Below are 13,729 nucleotides of genomic sequence, written 5' to 3'. Positions count from 1 at the left end.
TCAGTGAGATAGAATAGCCTGTCTCAATGACAATAATTTCTAAATAGAGTACAAGTTTTAACAGAATGTGTAAAATTACTTCAAAGGGGTTACTTTTCTTTTCATTTACTCTAAGTGCACTACCAGATTTACTAATGAACATGTGGAACCTTATGAATTACTAGAGCTAGTAAGGGCCTTATCAAATGTCTGAACAGAAAGAGGGTTGTATGAGGCTGAGAAAATTCTGACAAAATTCTAAATATGAACTTATTCTTTTGAAGTCAGTGTGAGTAAATGAGTATTGATTATTCCTGGGAAACACTGACTTTAGAGGCATAGAAACAAGTGCCCAGAATACATTAGAATTTTATACTGTGATGTGGACTGTAACCTTGGACTTACATTGATCAGGAATTAGGGTTTTTTAAATAATACAGATCCAAAGGATAACAGTTATATACCAGATTTTTTTTTTTGTGAGATAGAAGACCAAAGACCAAGTAGATCCTCTTACTAACAAATCAAGTGAGTTTGGCTCCATCTGTTGCTCCTAGATTTCACAGCTCTCCAGGATTCCCATTTCAGCCTTCTTGACTTCAGTGACATATAGTTTGTTAAGCAACTTGATCTGCTTTTGATCTCTCCTGGCTGTCAGCAACGTTCCTTGATGCAGTCATGCCAAGCAATGACTTCTGTTCCTATGTCATTCCACAGAAGAAACTTTAGCACTTGCCACATGACTTAAATCAACTCACCATGTAAAGAAAATTGGGCATCCAGGGTCACAGGAGCAGTGTGTGACACTCACTGATTAGGACCTCTGTTATATTACTATTAGTATCAGTATGTTTTTCTAGACACTTCAGAGTGCTCCAGGTAGAGCAGAAACATGTGGAAAACACGTATTAAATCAATCAGGATTCTAACCTACTTTACTCTGACAATCTCTTAAGGTAAAATTTTGGTGTAGGAAAATGTTGGATGTGTGGCCCAAATCCACAATGGATGTGGATGAAATTCTTCCAGATGTATTTGGTTTAGGAAAGAACTAGAACACTAGAATGGCATTGAGAGTTATGGCAAGTTAAAAATGTTTAGAAGCTATTCTTTGGCTACACATTAGCATTCTAGCCTTACAACATGAAGTTTATTCTTGCTAATCAGAAACTAATTCATCACTTGTCACTTATTGCAAAACTTTCACTGAAGCTCAGCTAAAAGGGAATTAGAAACAATGTCAGGCCAAAAGTAAATCTGACAAGAAGAAGAGATTAATAGTACAATGAAATGCAGATTGCTATGAAATTGAATTGAATTCAGTATTTGTTTATGTGTCTTAATGTCATATTTAATATATTTGATTGGAAACTGACTACAAGCAATAATTATCATAATTAAACATTATTTTTGTAGTGATGCTTTCTTTTCCTATTCTGAGTGTTTACAACTCATTGAAAATTCTCTGTCCAAAAGAAGCTAGGCTGTGTGGCCCAGTACATCTCCCTGATTTGGAATAAATGTGACTGAGAATGTTTATAAAGTGTTAAGCATTTGCAGAACACTTTGTATTTTAAAAGTATGTTCCAAGAAAAGCGCTGGAGTATCTTGGAAAAATACATGTTCCCTATTTTTTTCAGTGCTTCTTACAGTCACCTAAAGTTACCTATTCAGTTTGGACCTGCTAGTTGTAGAGCTGTTATGTGCTCTTGTGTTTAACACCTTCTGTGTGAACAAGAGCATTGGAAGTACCGTCTTGTGCTATAAAAAGGCTTTCAAAGGTTGTATTTTGGATGGTGTCAATGTGCAATTGAGAGAGTTTGGACAGTAATAGTCTTGCTAGTTATTCCTCTTGCCTCAGTAAAGGTTACCCTCAATACCTAGAAAGAGTTCCCAACCCTGAGAGTTCAGTCAAGCTGTAGTTTGAGATGGAATTTTCCTCTTCATGGTCAAATCTGTGTCTGGGATGCAGGGATTACTTTGCAAAATAAGATTGCATCCACTACTAGTTCTTTAATAAGTAATATTAATGCTTTCAGACTGAAGTTTTAAAAAACTTGCAGCATTCTATTTGCCCCTCTCTCTCACACACACACACATGTATCCTGCTATCTTTTCATATTCTCAAGATGTATTCCATCATAGTTCTGATTATGGATCGAAGACTCTAGCAACATTCCAGTGCCACTTCTTCATCAGAAGAGTGGTATTAATTGCAACTTCTATTAACAAACTTGAGCAGCCTTAATCTATTTGGAGCCCCATTTCAGGTGGAAGAAAGGGAAGGGATTGCTCTTCTAAATTTGACCGTCCTCTCCTAAAGGAGGAGAGGGACAATCTAAGGATTGATAGATTTTCCAGTTAAGGAAAAGCCTTGAGCCCGATACGGTGATCTGTCTTTTAAAAAACTAAAGTTTGGTGAAATAAAGAATATCTTAAGAGAAGTCCCAAAAAGGTTTTTAATGTGCTTGTACACTAGTATTTCAGGTTTCAAGAGACGGTGGAGCTGGAGTAGAGAAAATTGAAATGAGAAAAAATTGTACTCTTTAGGGTTTGAATTCATTGCATCATCAAAAACATTCAGAATTTGAAATGTTTGTGGTTTTGCCATTCTTTGTTAATAGTTTTGCTACAAATGTGAATGAAGATATTTCCCAATGAAGAAACATCCTTTGTTTTTCTTCTATGATCCATAGATCCATATTCTGGTGAGAAAATTCCTTCAGTCTTTTAAAAAATAATGCCAAATCACTCAAGGTAATTAATAGCAAAATAATATAGCAACAGTAGGGGTTTGGGTCAGTCCTTCAGTTATCTCCACCACTTAACCTTTACAGTAACAGGTATTATTTTAACCAAATTAAATCTTAACATTTACCTACTCATTAAGAAATGTACATCCACAAATTCTGTTTGTTCTGTTATCACTGAAAGGGTTAATTGCTGCAGCTATGCTGCATGCAGATTCCTAAACCTAAACCAGATGTAAACTAAAGCCAGGCTTTCAGTCAATCTGTGAGTCATATTTTACTGTCCTTAAAACTCCAAACAAGGAGCTGTCTATGGAAGCCCTTGAAGACTCAGCAGTTCTTAGTGTAAGTCATTACAATTCCAAAAAAAATAAATAGAAGAAAATTAAGAGCTCTTTCTGTATTTGTGGCTGGGTTCATCAGAGTGTGGCTTTTGATGAGGGCAGCATTGTTTCCTTTAGATAAAGTCAAAATTATCTTTTGAAGTCACAGGTTGCAGTTGTAGGGAATCCAGAAAGCACTGAGGAAGTTGAGAAAGTAGTGATAAAGTTGTTCTATAGTTTTCAGACAAGTAGGACACAGGCACATCTCCTGTGGAAGCCTGAGTACTCAGAACTTTAGAAAATTAGGGACATACTTTCAAAGCTTCCATAAAAACTTTAATACAAATAGTCTAGCAAGTCTCAATTAAAGGTGTGCTCTCAAATATCTTAAACTATCTTGAAAATCCATCTGACTTCTAGAAGACTTATATTGACAAGTATGCAGTTTCTGAATTAGTTAACAGAAACAGCTTAATGGATCTGTTAATTACTCATCCAGGATAATTCATTAGTCTGCTTTCTTGCCTTTTTTTTTTTTTTTTTGATGGGTTGGGTTTTTTTATGTTCGGTTTGGGGTTTTTGTTTGTTTGCTTTTATTTTTCATTTAAATTTTATATTTTGGGGATTTGAAAAGAAAACTCCTGTTGCCCATTGTTGTCCTTGCCAAAGAAAATGCAGTAAGCCTGAGGAGCAGCTGGTCATCTGCTCACCCATTTTGTTCAAATAGAAATCTTTTGTATTTAGAAGAGATTTGTGCTCCAGGAGCTAAAAGTTAGCATCCAACAGAACCAGCTGGAAAATGTGCATTAGACAGATAGATATTATGAATGTTGAAAACTATTGTTTTTCTCCTTTTCAGAAAGGAAAAATAACTATTTCTGATAATGAGACTGAGTGCATTTTACATCACTTACCAGAATCACTTACTGGAAATGTTAGTGCAAAGCACAGATTGTTTTGTCACTTTCCTTTTCCATATAGATGTCTTTTAAATGATACTGGCTGTTGTGAAACTTTATATGTTTTTAGTAAATTGACCTGAAATAAAAACAAAACAAAAATATAGGATGAGCAAATGAACACAATAGCTTGAAAAAATGCAATTAATTGCATTTTACCACAGAAATAGAGAATGAGATGAATTCTTGAGGTACTGGATACAGTTGAAATTGCAATTTGCTTAAATATCTAAAGTGGTTTTGGGCACAGAATCTCACATCAATTTCCAGGTCAGGAGCGTTTGAGATACCTGTGTCTATATGAGCAAAAAAGCTACCAGTTTGAATTGTCCACAAGAATCTGTTTTGATTGCTTATGTGAAAAATGGCATACAGTTCTCTGGAGCATATGATCTTGAGAGGAGATGAAATTAGATGTATTATTGGTCCTTTCCATTGTTCATATGTTGCTTATAGGTTAAAATTGATTTAGAGAGCTGGAGAAAAGGTGTCTCTGCCCTTGCCAATTTCTGTTTAGGATTTGAGATTTTTGGAAGGTCTCAAGTGCATAACTTGGGACTAGCGGATCCTGAAGCCTTCACCTTGCTTTAAAGCAACAAAAAGTGTCTTTATTCCTGTTTGGGCAATTCAGCCTTATGACACCAGTTTCTCCCTAGTGCTTGGCTTTTGTGACTGCCTGTATGAGTCTCTTTTGTGGTGCCTTGAATACCTGTCAATTCCTTCAATATAAGAAAATTTAAAATCTGCTGAAAATAAATGGAGTTTTAAAAATATGCAAACTAAATGAGAGAATAACTAAATGTGAGAATAGAGGATGTGAGACCAGGTTTTGGGTCAGTTAAGAATAGTCAGACAAGCTTTTGCTTTAGACAAACCTTTTACAAAGTCATTGCAGCAGATTCCCTTTGCCAGTCTACTCCTTTGATATTTGGAATGTTTAGCTGAGCAGCTTCATGGAGATAAATGTGTTTGACTATGAAGCTGAGGATAAAAAATATAAATTTAGAAGGCTGTTTTTATTCTCACATACCTTTTTTTCCCCCATGTTTTTTTCTCCATATTGCTTAGAAGTTATTAAATATCCTTCTAACCAGGCATTTACTCAGTATCTTACTTCTTCATTTGAGAAGAAATACTGGGAACTTGTATTTTTCACTACTTTTATCAAGATCAACACTCTAAATTCTTCAGTTACAATGAGGAACAGCAATGGCTTATATGAATATTGGGGCTTTATATTCTAGTGACAAATTATGGAAAATAATAAATGAGTGCTGTATCCAACAGGTTGTGCAGGGAGACTTCAGTTCCAGTCTTGGTGATCTGGAGAATTGAGAAACTCTGGAAGTGCTTACAGGCCTGTTAATTCTTTAATGCAGAAAGCAACTGATGAACTAGTTTGTCTTAAGCATAATAATAATTATTAATACGGTAATAATGACTGGATTTTTTAATTTTTAAAGTCTGGATAAAACATACAATATTTTACTCTCTCTACAGCGAGAGAAAGGGGTGGTTTTCCCTGTGTTTTCTTTTTGATTTTAAATTATTTACACAGTGTTTGCAATTCAGGAATAAGGTAAAAAATGGACCTTAGCTGTTATACTTATGAATATCATTGATTTTAGTCTTTTACCAGAGGGAGGGTTGAGAGCAGAAAGAAACAAAAATTGCTCCACCAAAAATGGGGCAAACAAAGCTATCATTAAATGCACACCCTTTCCCACACCACACACATGTGCGCAAACAAATCAGCTGTGGGAGAGCTTCCAGTATCTGAACAGTTAAGTAAGAAACATTTCATTTGGGCAATCATTATTACATGTTATGTTGAAATGGGTATTTTTGGTGGGTATGAGTCTTCATGGTATGCTTTTCTTACACTGTCTGAGAGATTAGGGGTTCAGCTAAGCTGCAGCCATTCAAGAATGTAATGCTTTACTGCTCTGAAAAATATTTAATCCATATTCTTGAAAAAGGTATGGAATTTTGGTGATATTAAATGTTATGGTGGGTTCTATCACCTCTTTCAGCTCTGACACTTATTCCTGCATAAGAGAAAATAATAATCCAAATTCTGTATATTGCCATCAGAACATCTCCATTTGCAGAATAGTGCATAAGTCCTCTATTTCTTCTTCTGTCATATGTTGTAAGAAAATCCATGCTCATTTGGATCCCCTCTCCTATTTCACGTGTATTGACTAATATTTGTTTAAAAACTGCATGCTTCCCATTAAATAATTATATATTTTATTACTATATTTGGGGGGGGGGGGGGGGGGGTCGGGGTACTTTTAATATTTCTTCCTAAGTAGATTACCTAAGTAAACATATTTGTTTCTTTCCCCTAAAAGTCTGCTGTTATTTCTATTTCTCTCTAAGCTTAAAAAAAAAAAATTAAAATTTTATTGTTAATATCAACCTGGTTTTACTCCAGTTGTGTGGAGTTACTAGTTATTTAAGTCAGTCTTCTTTTCAGTATATGTGCATTTTAAATATTAGGATAGTGCTTTCTGCTATCTCAAAATATTTTTTAAATCTTTAACAAGTTTTCTGTCTTTAAAGACATAGTAATAATTCTTTTTTCCTAAAGAAAACCTGGAGGGTAAGCAAGGAAATGCATATTTTAGAATGTGTGCACTTGAACTGGAAATTCTGAGACAGAATCAAGCAGAATTCATTTCTGTTGAATAATAGGAGTTTATCACAGTCTAAAAAGATTTCCCTTCTGTTGGAATTTGGATTTCAACATTCATCTGAAACAATAGTCTCGGGTCTTCTCTTAACCCAAATTAAATTAGCTTGGATGGTTGGTGGAAGTGTGACGGTACCACCTTACCCACAAATAATCTTTGTGTCAGGGCTGCTTTAGGCTCTTGGATTTTAGTCCAATAAGAAGCAAGCTGTTCTTGTTCAAGTTCTCTCAGGGAGTTCAAGCCAGGAGTCTTCTTACAATCCTTCACTTTAGTCCTTTTGCTCTTTTACTTTTGAACAATGCAGAACTCTTTACCACATGTGTGGTTTTATCAAGTATCAAGGCCTCACTTGGCTTAACTTCCTAAATTAAGGTCATTCCTACTATTTGGTACAGGTTTTGCATCTGAATCTTTTTGATTCAGGCACTATTATCTGGGGGCAGGTATATCAATACAGCCTGGAATCTGAGTTTTTAATTTTGTTCCCCTACAATTCTGCCCCTTAAATTTGTCTTTCTCCCTCAAAACCATTGCATACTTTTGTTAATTTTTTGCTACCACTTATTTAAACTCATATTCTGGCCACAAATTATCTGCATATAAAAATATTTTACTGGGAACATGACTGTTCCTGACTCTATTATCAGAGTGTTTGTACTTGTAGTGTGTGTATTCCAGTGGTTTCCCTGGATATGAATTAAAGTGTCTTTTCTTACAATATGCAGATTGATGCTATGATGTGTCATCCTAAACTAATCTGTTACTCCAATTTCAGCATGTGAGACAGAAGCAGCAAAAGTTTATCAGCTATCACTAGAAGAGCACCTACAGCCCTTCAAAGACAACATGGAGCAATTCATTAGTCAAGGTAAATAATGAAACGTCACTTAACCTTTTCATGACATTTCAAAGGAAAGTTATGGGAACAATGTTTATACATTGTGGGAAAGGGACTGTTTATTTTGGCATCATAGAAAGACATGGATTAGTTTGATCAGATGCCACACAGTTCTAACAGATTTGCAAAGTTATTCTCTTGTACTGTAGGTGACTCACTCACTTTTGCATGACAGCAAAGACAAATGCTATTGGCTTGAGCGTGTGATCTTCTAAGTTCAACATTCCAGTAGAAAACAAATTTACAGCCTTTGTTCCTTGAAAAATTATTGAAGCTGGATTTGTTTCATTAACTTCATTCCAATGAGATAATTCTTTTGTATGTGCCAAAAACATGGAATAGGCATAACAAAAGTAGTTAAAGGTTTTTCAGATATACTGCAAATCCATATGAAATATTTGGATGTGATTAATGAATAACACTGCAATAAAAAGATATTAAAAATATCCAGGATCAACTGGCATCCAGAGTATTAGTAGAAAAACACTTTTAAAATGAATAGACTATGGTTTACTAGACCTTTCTTTGACAAGATTATAGGAAATATGGATGACTTTAGGTTTTCACTAATGTATGTCAGAGCATCTCTTGAAATTCTGCTCTGCATTGACCAATTTGCTTTTTTTAATACGAATCAGAATTCAATGCATCAGGGTTAAAATACCCTGATGAGTACACCAACATAATTTTAACATTTTGCTGCTCATTCTGCTTTGATATTTCCTCTTATAATTGAAGACCTGTTGTCTCCTGAACAGGCATTATGTGAAAATTCTGTTTCTAGAGCTGATTCATCAGTTCATTAACCTAGAGCTACCATATCTAGAAGTAGTGGTTACCTGAATGTGCTTTGTACTTGAGAGGCCTGTCAGATATGCTTGTATGTCTTCCTGGTTAGAGTATCCAAGATGACTGTCTATCCAAATATTATAAATGGAATACCTATGGAATCATGGAATGGTTTGGGTTAGAGGGGACTGAACCAGGCTGCACGTGTGCTGGTCCATGCTACAGGACTCTCAATTACATGGAATAAATTGAGCACACCCAATATTGTTAATCATCAGATATGAACTGATGTTTTCTAACAAGTGTCTACTAGTCAAGCCTGGCAAACAGGATGTTGTCTCCAGCACTAGTAGGTATGAACCAATTTAAAACTGAATTCTGTTTTTGTATATATGGCATACAAATATTTCAGTAGTGGTATGACTGAACATGTAGCAAGTGTTTTGGACTAGGTTTATATTATAGTTTTTATGTATAGATAGGGGACATTCAAATCACAAGTTTGTCTGTAAGATACCACTGTTGGCATACTGTAAATCATGTCATTTTAGCCTTATTAACAGAGTAGGAAATCAAACATGGGGATTATCCCTGGATATGTTCAGGGCCAGGTTGGATGCAGCTTTGAGCAGCCTGGTCTAGTGAAAGGTGTCCCTGACTATCGCAGGGGGGTTGGAACTAGATGATCTTCAAGGTCCCTTCCAACCCAAACCATTCCATGATTATATGGTTCTGTTTCAGCAGAAGAAAATGTGTTAAAATTGTGTTTTTTTCTTTTAGAAACCATATTTTTTAAAGTATCTAACTTTATATATATGCTTATTTTAGCATTTCCAGCTATACTTTTCAGAATATAATTTTATACATGCTATATAATGATCTGGTTTTGCAAGGATGTGCAATTTCCTTTGTGATTATGTGTCTTTAGGAGAATGAGGAAAAAGAAAAGAAAAAGAAATATCCATCACATCCATTAAGAGGTTTGCTGTGTTCCCATATTAGTAGTATATATTGTTAAGTGGTTAACAAAAGGAGAAACCCATAATGCCAGTAAAAATATGACTGTTTCATGTTGATGAAAATAATTGGAAATGTGTGTTGTGAACACAGTAAAGTGTGACTAAACAATTTCTACATTTTTTTAAAAACCGTAGGGCCTTCTATGCAGAATTCTGTCCTAATGTAAGAAAGACAAAGGCTAACATATAGCAAGAAAGAATCCCTGGTTAAGTTCCAAAAATAAAGTAATTTAAATACCTTTCATTATGAAATCCTTTGTTTTTACTTCATGGGATTGAATTCCGACTTGAAAGAGGCCATGTTTAAAGCAGGATTTCTCTTTCCTGTTCAGTGTTTGACAAGCTTTTGATCTAGATATTTTTTCTAGGAGCTTTTGTTGTTTGTGTAGACATAATCGATGAGTCTTTTCAGCTAGACTGCACACGTGATCATTTAGAAAAACAGAGGGACAATTCTTGGCACCTTTTGGGGATTTTTGTTTATATAACATATGCTCTGGGCAAAGCAAAATCAAACTTTACGTTTTTATCTTTTCAAGTTCCAGTTTCTCTAAAGTCAGAAAAAGTTTTAACTTATAATTCAGATGAAAAGCATTTCTCATAAGGTTGAATTATTTGGCATGTGTATATGATGCCTTTTCAGAGTAGATAACTTGTGTGCATAATGGGACCCAAAAGTTCAAAGGAGCTAGTTACTTACAGCATATTCACTTATACATCTTGCAAGCAGCTAAAATGGAAAATGGTTTTCCCATAGGCAAGAAAACTTGGATACCAAATTAAATATCCTTGGCAAGGGGTTAGAAAGGCTATGCTTTATAAGAATAGTTACTGTCACACACAGCTAGATAACTTTGAGTTATGTTACTGCTACTATTCTAGATGATTGTTGCTAATGATGTATTAATAAAAAAAATAGCTTTTTGATGTTAACACTTTTATTAGATTCATCAGAGACAAAACAATGTTGTATATCACTATCTTGATTGTAAAGATGATTTCATTTGAAAGCTAAAGAAGGGAATGAAGCAAGAATGTGTTCAGAACAATGAAATTTTTAGATTAAAATGGTAGTGGTATGTGTGAAGAAGGCTGTTCAGTATCTGCCTTGCTATTCAAGTCAGTAGGCTAAACAACCAGCCTGTGCATTAAAGTATGCAAATTAGTGACAGGATGCCAGTCCTTTCTTGAGGGACTTATCTTGATCATTCTTAACATGTTCAATATACATAGCAGAAAGTTAAATTACCTGTGCTCTCCTTTCTACCTTGGCTTAGTGGATATTGGCAAGCATGCTTTACTCCACACACTGGATTTTTGAGGGTCTGTGTGCTTCAAAATCTCCAACAAAATTCTCTCTGTTCTTCCAGGTTGTTTTCTTCCATATTTTCTCCTCCTTGTTTTGTTTTAAGGTCCTCTTTTTGAGTCCACATACTGCAGTCATCAAATGTATGCTATGGTTGTCTTGTTCTTACAAATGTCAATTTTTTTTCCGAACTTCTCCATAGCCATTACATTTAAAAAGGGAGAAATAAAAAAAAAGTGGAAAACCTGCTTCAAAAAAGGATATTGAAGTAGTCAGAAAATACAAAACTTTTCAAAATTATTTTGTTTCTTATTTAGTTTTTTATTACCATTTACCTAAGCATTTCCAATATGTAATATATAACTGTGAAATTTAGTAAAACAATTGTCCTTTTCCAGTGAAAATTTATTCATATCAAACAGAAGGAATTTAAAATATGAATGTTCCCAATATAGCATATATAGTCACCTTTTCTGTCTTTGAGTTATTCCTCACAAGTTATCCCAATTTGAATGAAAGAGATTGAAAGCAGAGCACTGTTTGGGAACCTTGTCTCCATTGTTCCGTATGTGGCTGTGGATAGACAGGGATGCAAATACATGAGAGATCACATCTATTAGTTTAGAAAGTTTCAGAAATCACTTCTTTTCCTTGTGAAATTGAGTCTTACACGAGACAGTGGGGAAATGTTGAGGGTACTAATTGTCATGTGGTTTGTAGAGGAATTTCATTAGCAGTTAGTAATCCTTTAGCCTTGTCCCTACTGGACAGGTTAGCCAGCTAAAACTGAAAGAATTGTGTGTGCATGAACCACAAATGATTTGTAGTCCCCAGGTTTTAACTGTGGTTAAGTTTGCAGTGAAAAGCAGTCTCTGGCTGTCTGCTGTTGAGGTGCTGTGTAGGCTGTGCATTCTTGTCAGCTTGATAAAGCAGGAAACTTAAAGCAGGAGGTAGCAACCATCACTCCCTCAGAATAGTAAGTCTTTTTTGGGAAGTGGGAAGATTCAGTATGTTGAAATCACAGTTTTTCCACTGAGATTCTATAAGTTGTGAAAATGTTGCAGACTTCAAATCTGAGCAAATCATCCTACATCATATTAAGAAGCCAAGCCAATATAATTAGTTTTAGTCTAAAGAAAAAGCATTATGCCGTGGTAGAAGTACAAGCATTGTTTGCAGAAGTAAAAACAAAAATTTCTGATGTTTGGCTAGTTCATTTAAAAGTAATAAGAATTATTCCAGTGTGCTTTTAAGTTTTGGACCACAAGGAAACCATTCAGTCTTTGGTTCCTTCTAGTCTTAATTTGCAAAACAGCAATTCTGCTGTTGTGAGTACATGTGGCATTCACAAATAGGAGCACTACATTTTGTTCTGCTGGACCCAAAAATATAGACTCTTCTTCAGACCTTAATTCTAGTCACATCCTCATGATCTCACAGAATAAAGATGCTAAAATTGCCCTGTTGGTTGAACTGTCTGTAACTATCTCCTTCTTTTGCCTGGAAGAGCATTCAGGAACCCAGTTTCCAAACTGTTAGTAAAGGAATGTATAAATCACAGTGAGTTCTATTTATCGCTGTAGCTGCAACCAGATAGTTGGTCATGACTTGTTCTCTTAAGTCAAGTAGCAAAAGGCTGTGCATCATCAAATGATGGATTGTGAATGAGACTAAAGCATCAGACTGAATCTTAGATGTCTGGGTTAAGTTCCTGGCTCCAGAAATACTGTAGATGATTGCAAAATGAGTGCTGCTATGGTAATCTGAATTCTGGCTTTTTCTAACCCAGAATGATTGATTTTGAAGATTTCATTTTCTTTAAATATTGTCTTTATCATTTGATAAATATAAGGGAGAACATAGCAGTAGTTCATAATTTTTCTAAAAATAATTTGAGGAAAATATGACTGAAACGTGATTAGGAAGATATATGAATAAATGTGGATTTGTTTTTCTTTTAAAAATTGCGCAAAACATTAAGAGGTTGGATATTAGTAATTTACATGGAGACACTCACTTTAAATATTATTATGATTACCAAAATATCCTCATTAGTAATATCTAAATTTTTTTTTTCCTTTGAGAATAACATGTTGGAGGAATATGAAGGGCAAGCAACATAAACTCATTAGAACGTAAGATGCAGGAATTCAACTTAAGCAGTTTAATTTTATGAATGTTTGCATTTTTCTGTTAATATTCTTCTTGTTGAATTATTGAAGGAGCTTTTAAAACTTGTTCTTTTTGTCCTGAAAGTATTCTTGTAATCTCACACTGACATCTTAATGCTGATAAATAGTTTAACGTCAGCTTGATATGAACTTGTTCCTACTTCAGATGTCAGCACCTCCATTGGTGTGCATTTTTACATAATAATCCCAATTCAGATTGTGTTGAATTTGCAGCACCAGACAGCCCTCACTAAATTAGCCTTTCCTTGCTTCAAAGTCCCTGAAAGACCAAACTTTTAGACTGGGGTTGTCAGCTGTTTTATGCCTTTGGCACAGGATCTCATGTAATCATTTTTGTAGGCATCACAGTGCTTTTAGACAGCACAGGTGTGGTAGAGTTAAAAAAGATATTTTGTCATTGCATAAGAACAGATCAATGTATGAGTATCACAATAGGATTATACAGGTAATCCAACTCAAAAGACTATGAAAAAAATGCCTTCTGAAAAAAAATTACAAAAAACTCTGTGGATAATTGGGGAGGGCTGAAAATTCACATTTTAAATCTCTTCTCCAGTAAAAACGTAATCAAATAAGATTTTTTTTATTACATAGTTCCTGGGATGGAGAATGAAAAGTAAGAGGACGTTAAAGCTTAAGAGCACTTAGATCCTTCATGAGCCCTAATCCCAATGGCATATGTTCTTCAGCACTGTGAAGTCCAGGCTCACAGATGAACAATTCCCTTGCTGGATCTTAACTGTACCTGAAGACATATATTTAGTCGTAGGTATGCTGCCTAACTTCACATGTGCTTCCTGCCCATTCCTGACCTG

At 34.9% G+C, this 13,729-nt stretch overlaps 1 protein-coding gene across 1 annotated transcript in view; it reads left to right on the top strand.

Moving 5' to 3' along the window:
- FMN2 (formin 2) overlaps nt 1–13,729 on the top strand; it is a gene marked incomplete at both ends in the record, with an annotated part of 159,221 nt that overhangs the window by 96,720 nt on the left and 48,772 nt on the right. Inside the window, one exon of the mRNA XM_084202637.1 lies at nt 7,486–7,578. Within this exon, the coding sequence (XP_084058763.1) occupies nt 7,486–7,578 (93 nt within the window). The remainder of the gene's footprint in view (nt 1–7,485; nt 7,579–13,729) is intronic.

Source organism: Fringilla coelebs (assembly GCF_963513975.1).
Source record: "Fringilla coelebs genome assembly, chromosome: 3".
NCBI classification, from domain to species: domain Eukaryota; kingdom Metazoa; phylum Chordata; class Aves; order Passeriformes; family Fringillidae; genus Fringilla; species Fringilla coelebs.
The sequence above is the reverse complement of the archived record's forward strand: the minus strand, read 5'-3'. Positions and strand labels throughout refer to the sequence as shown.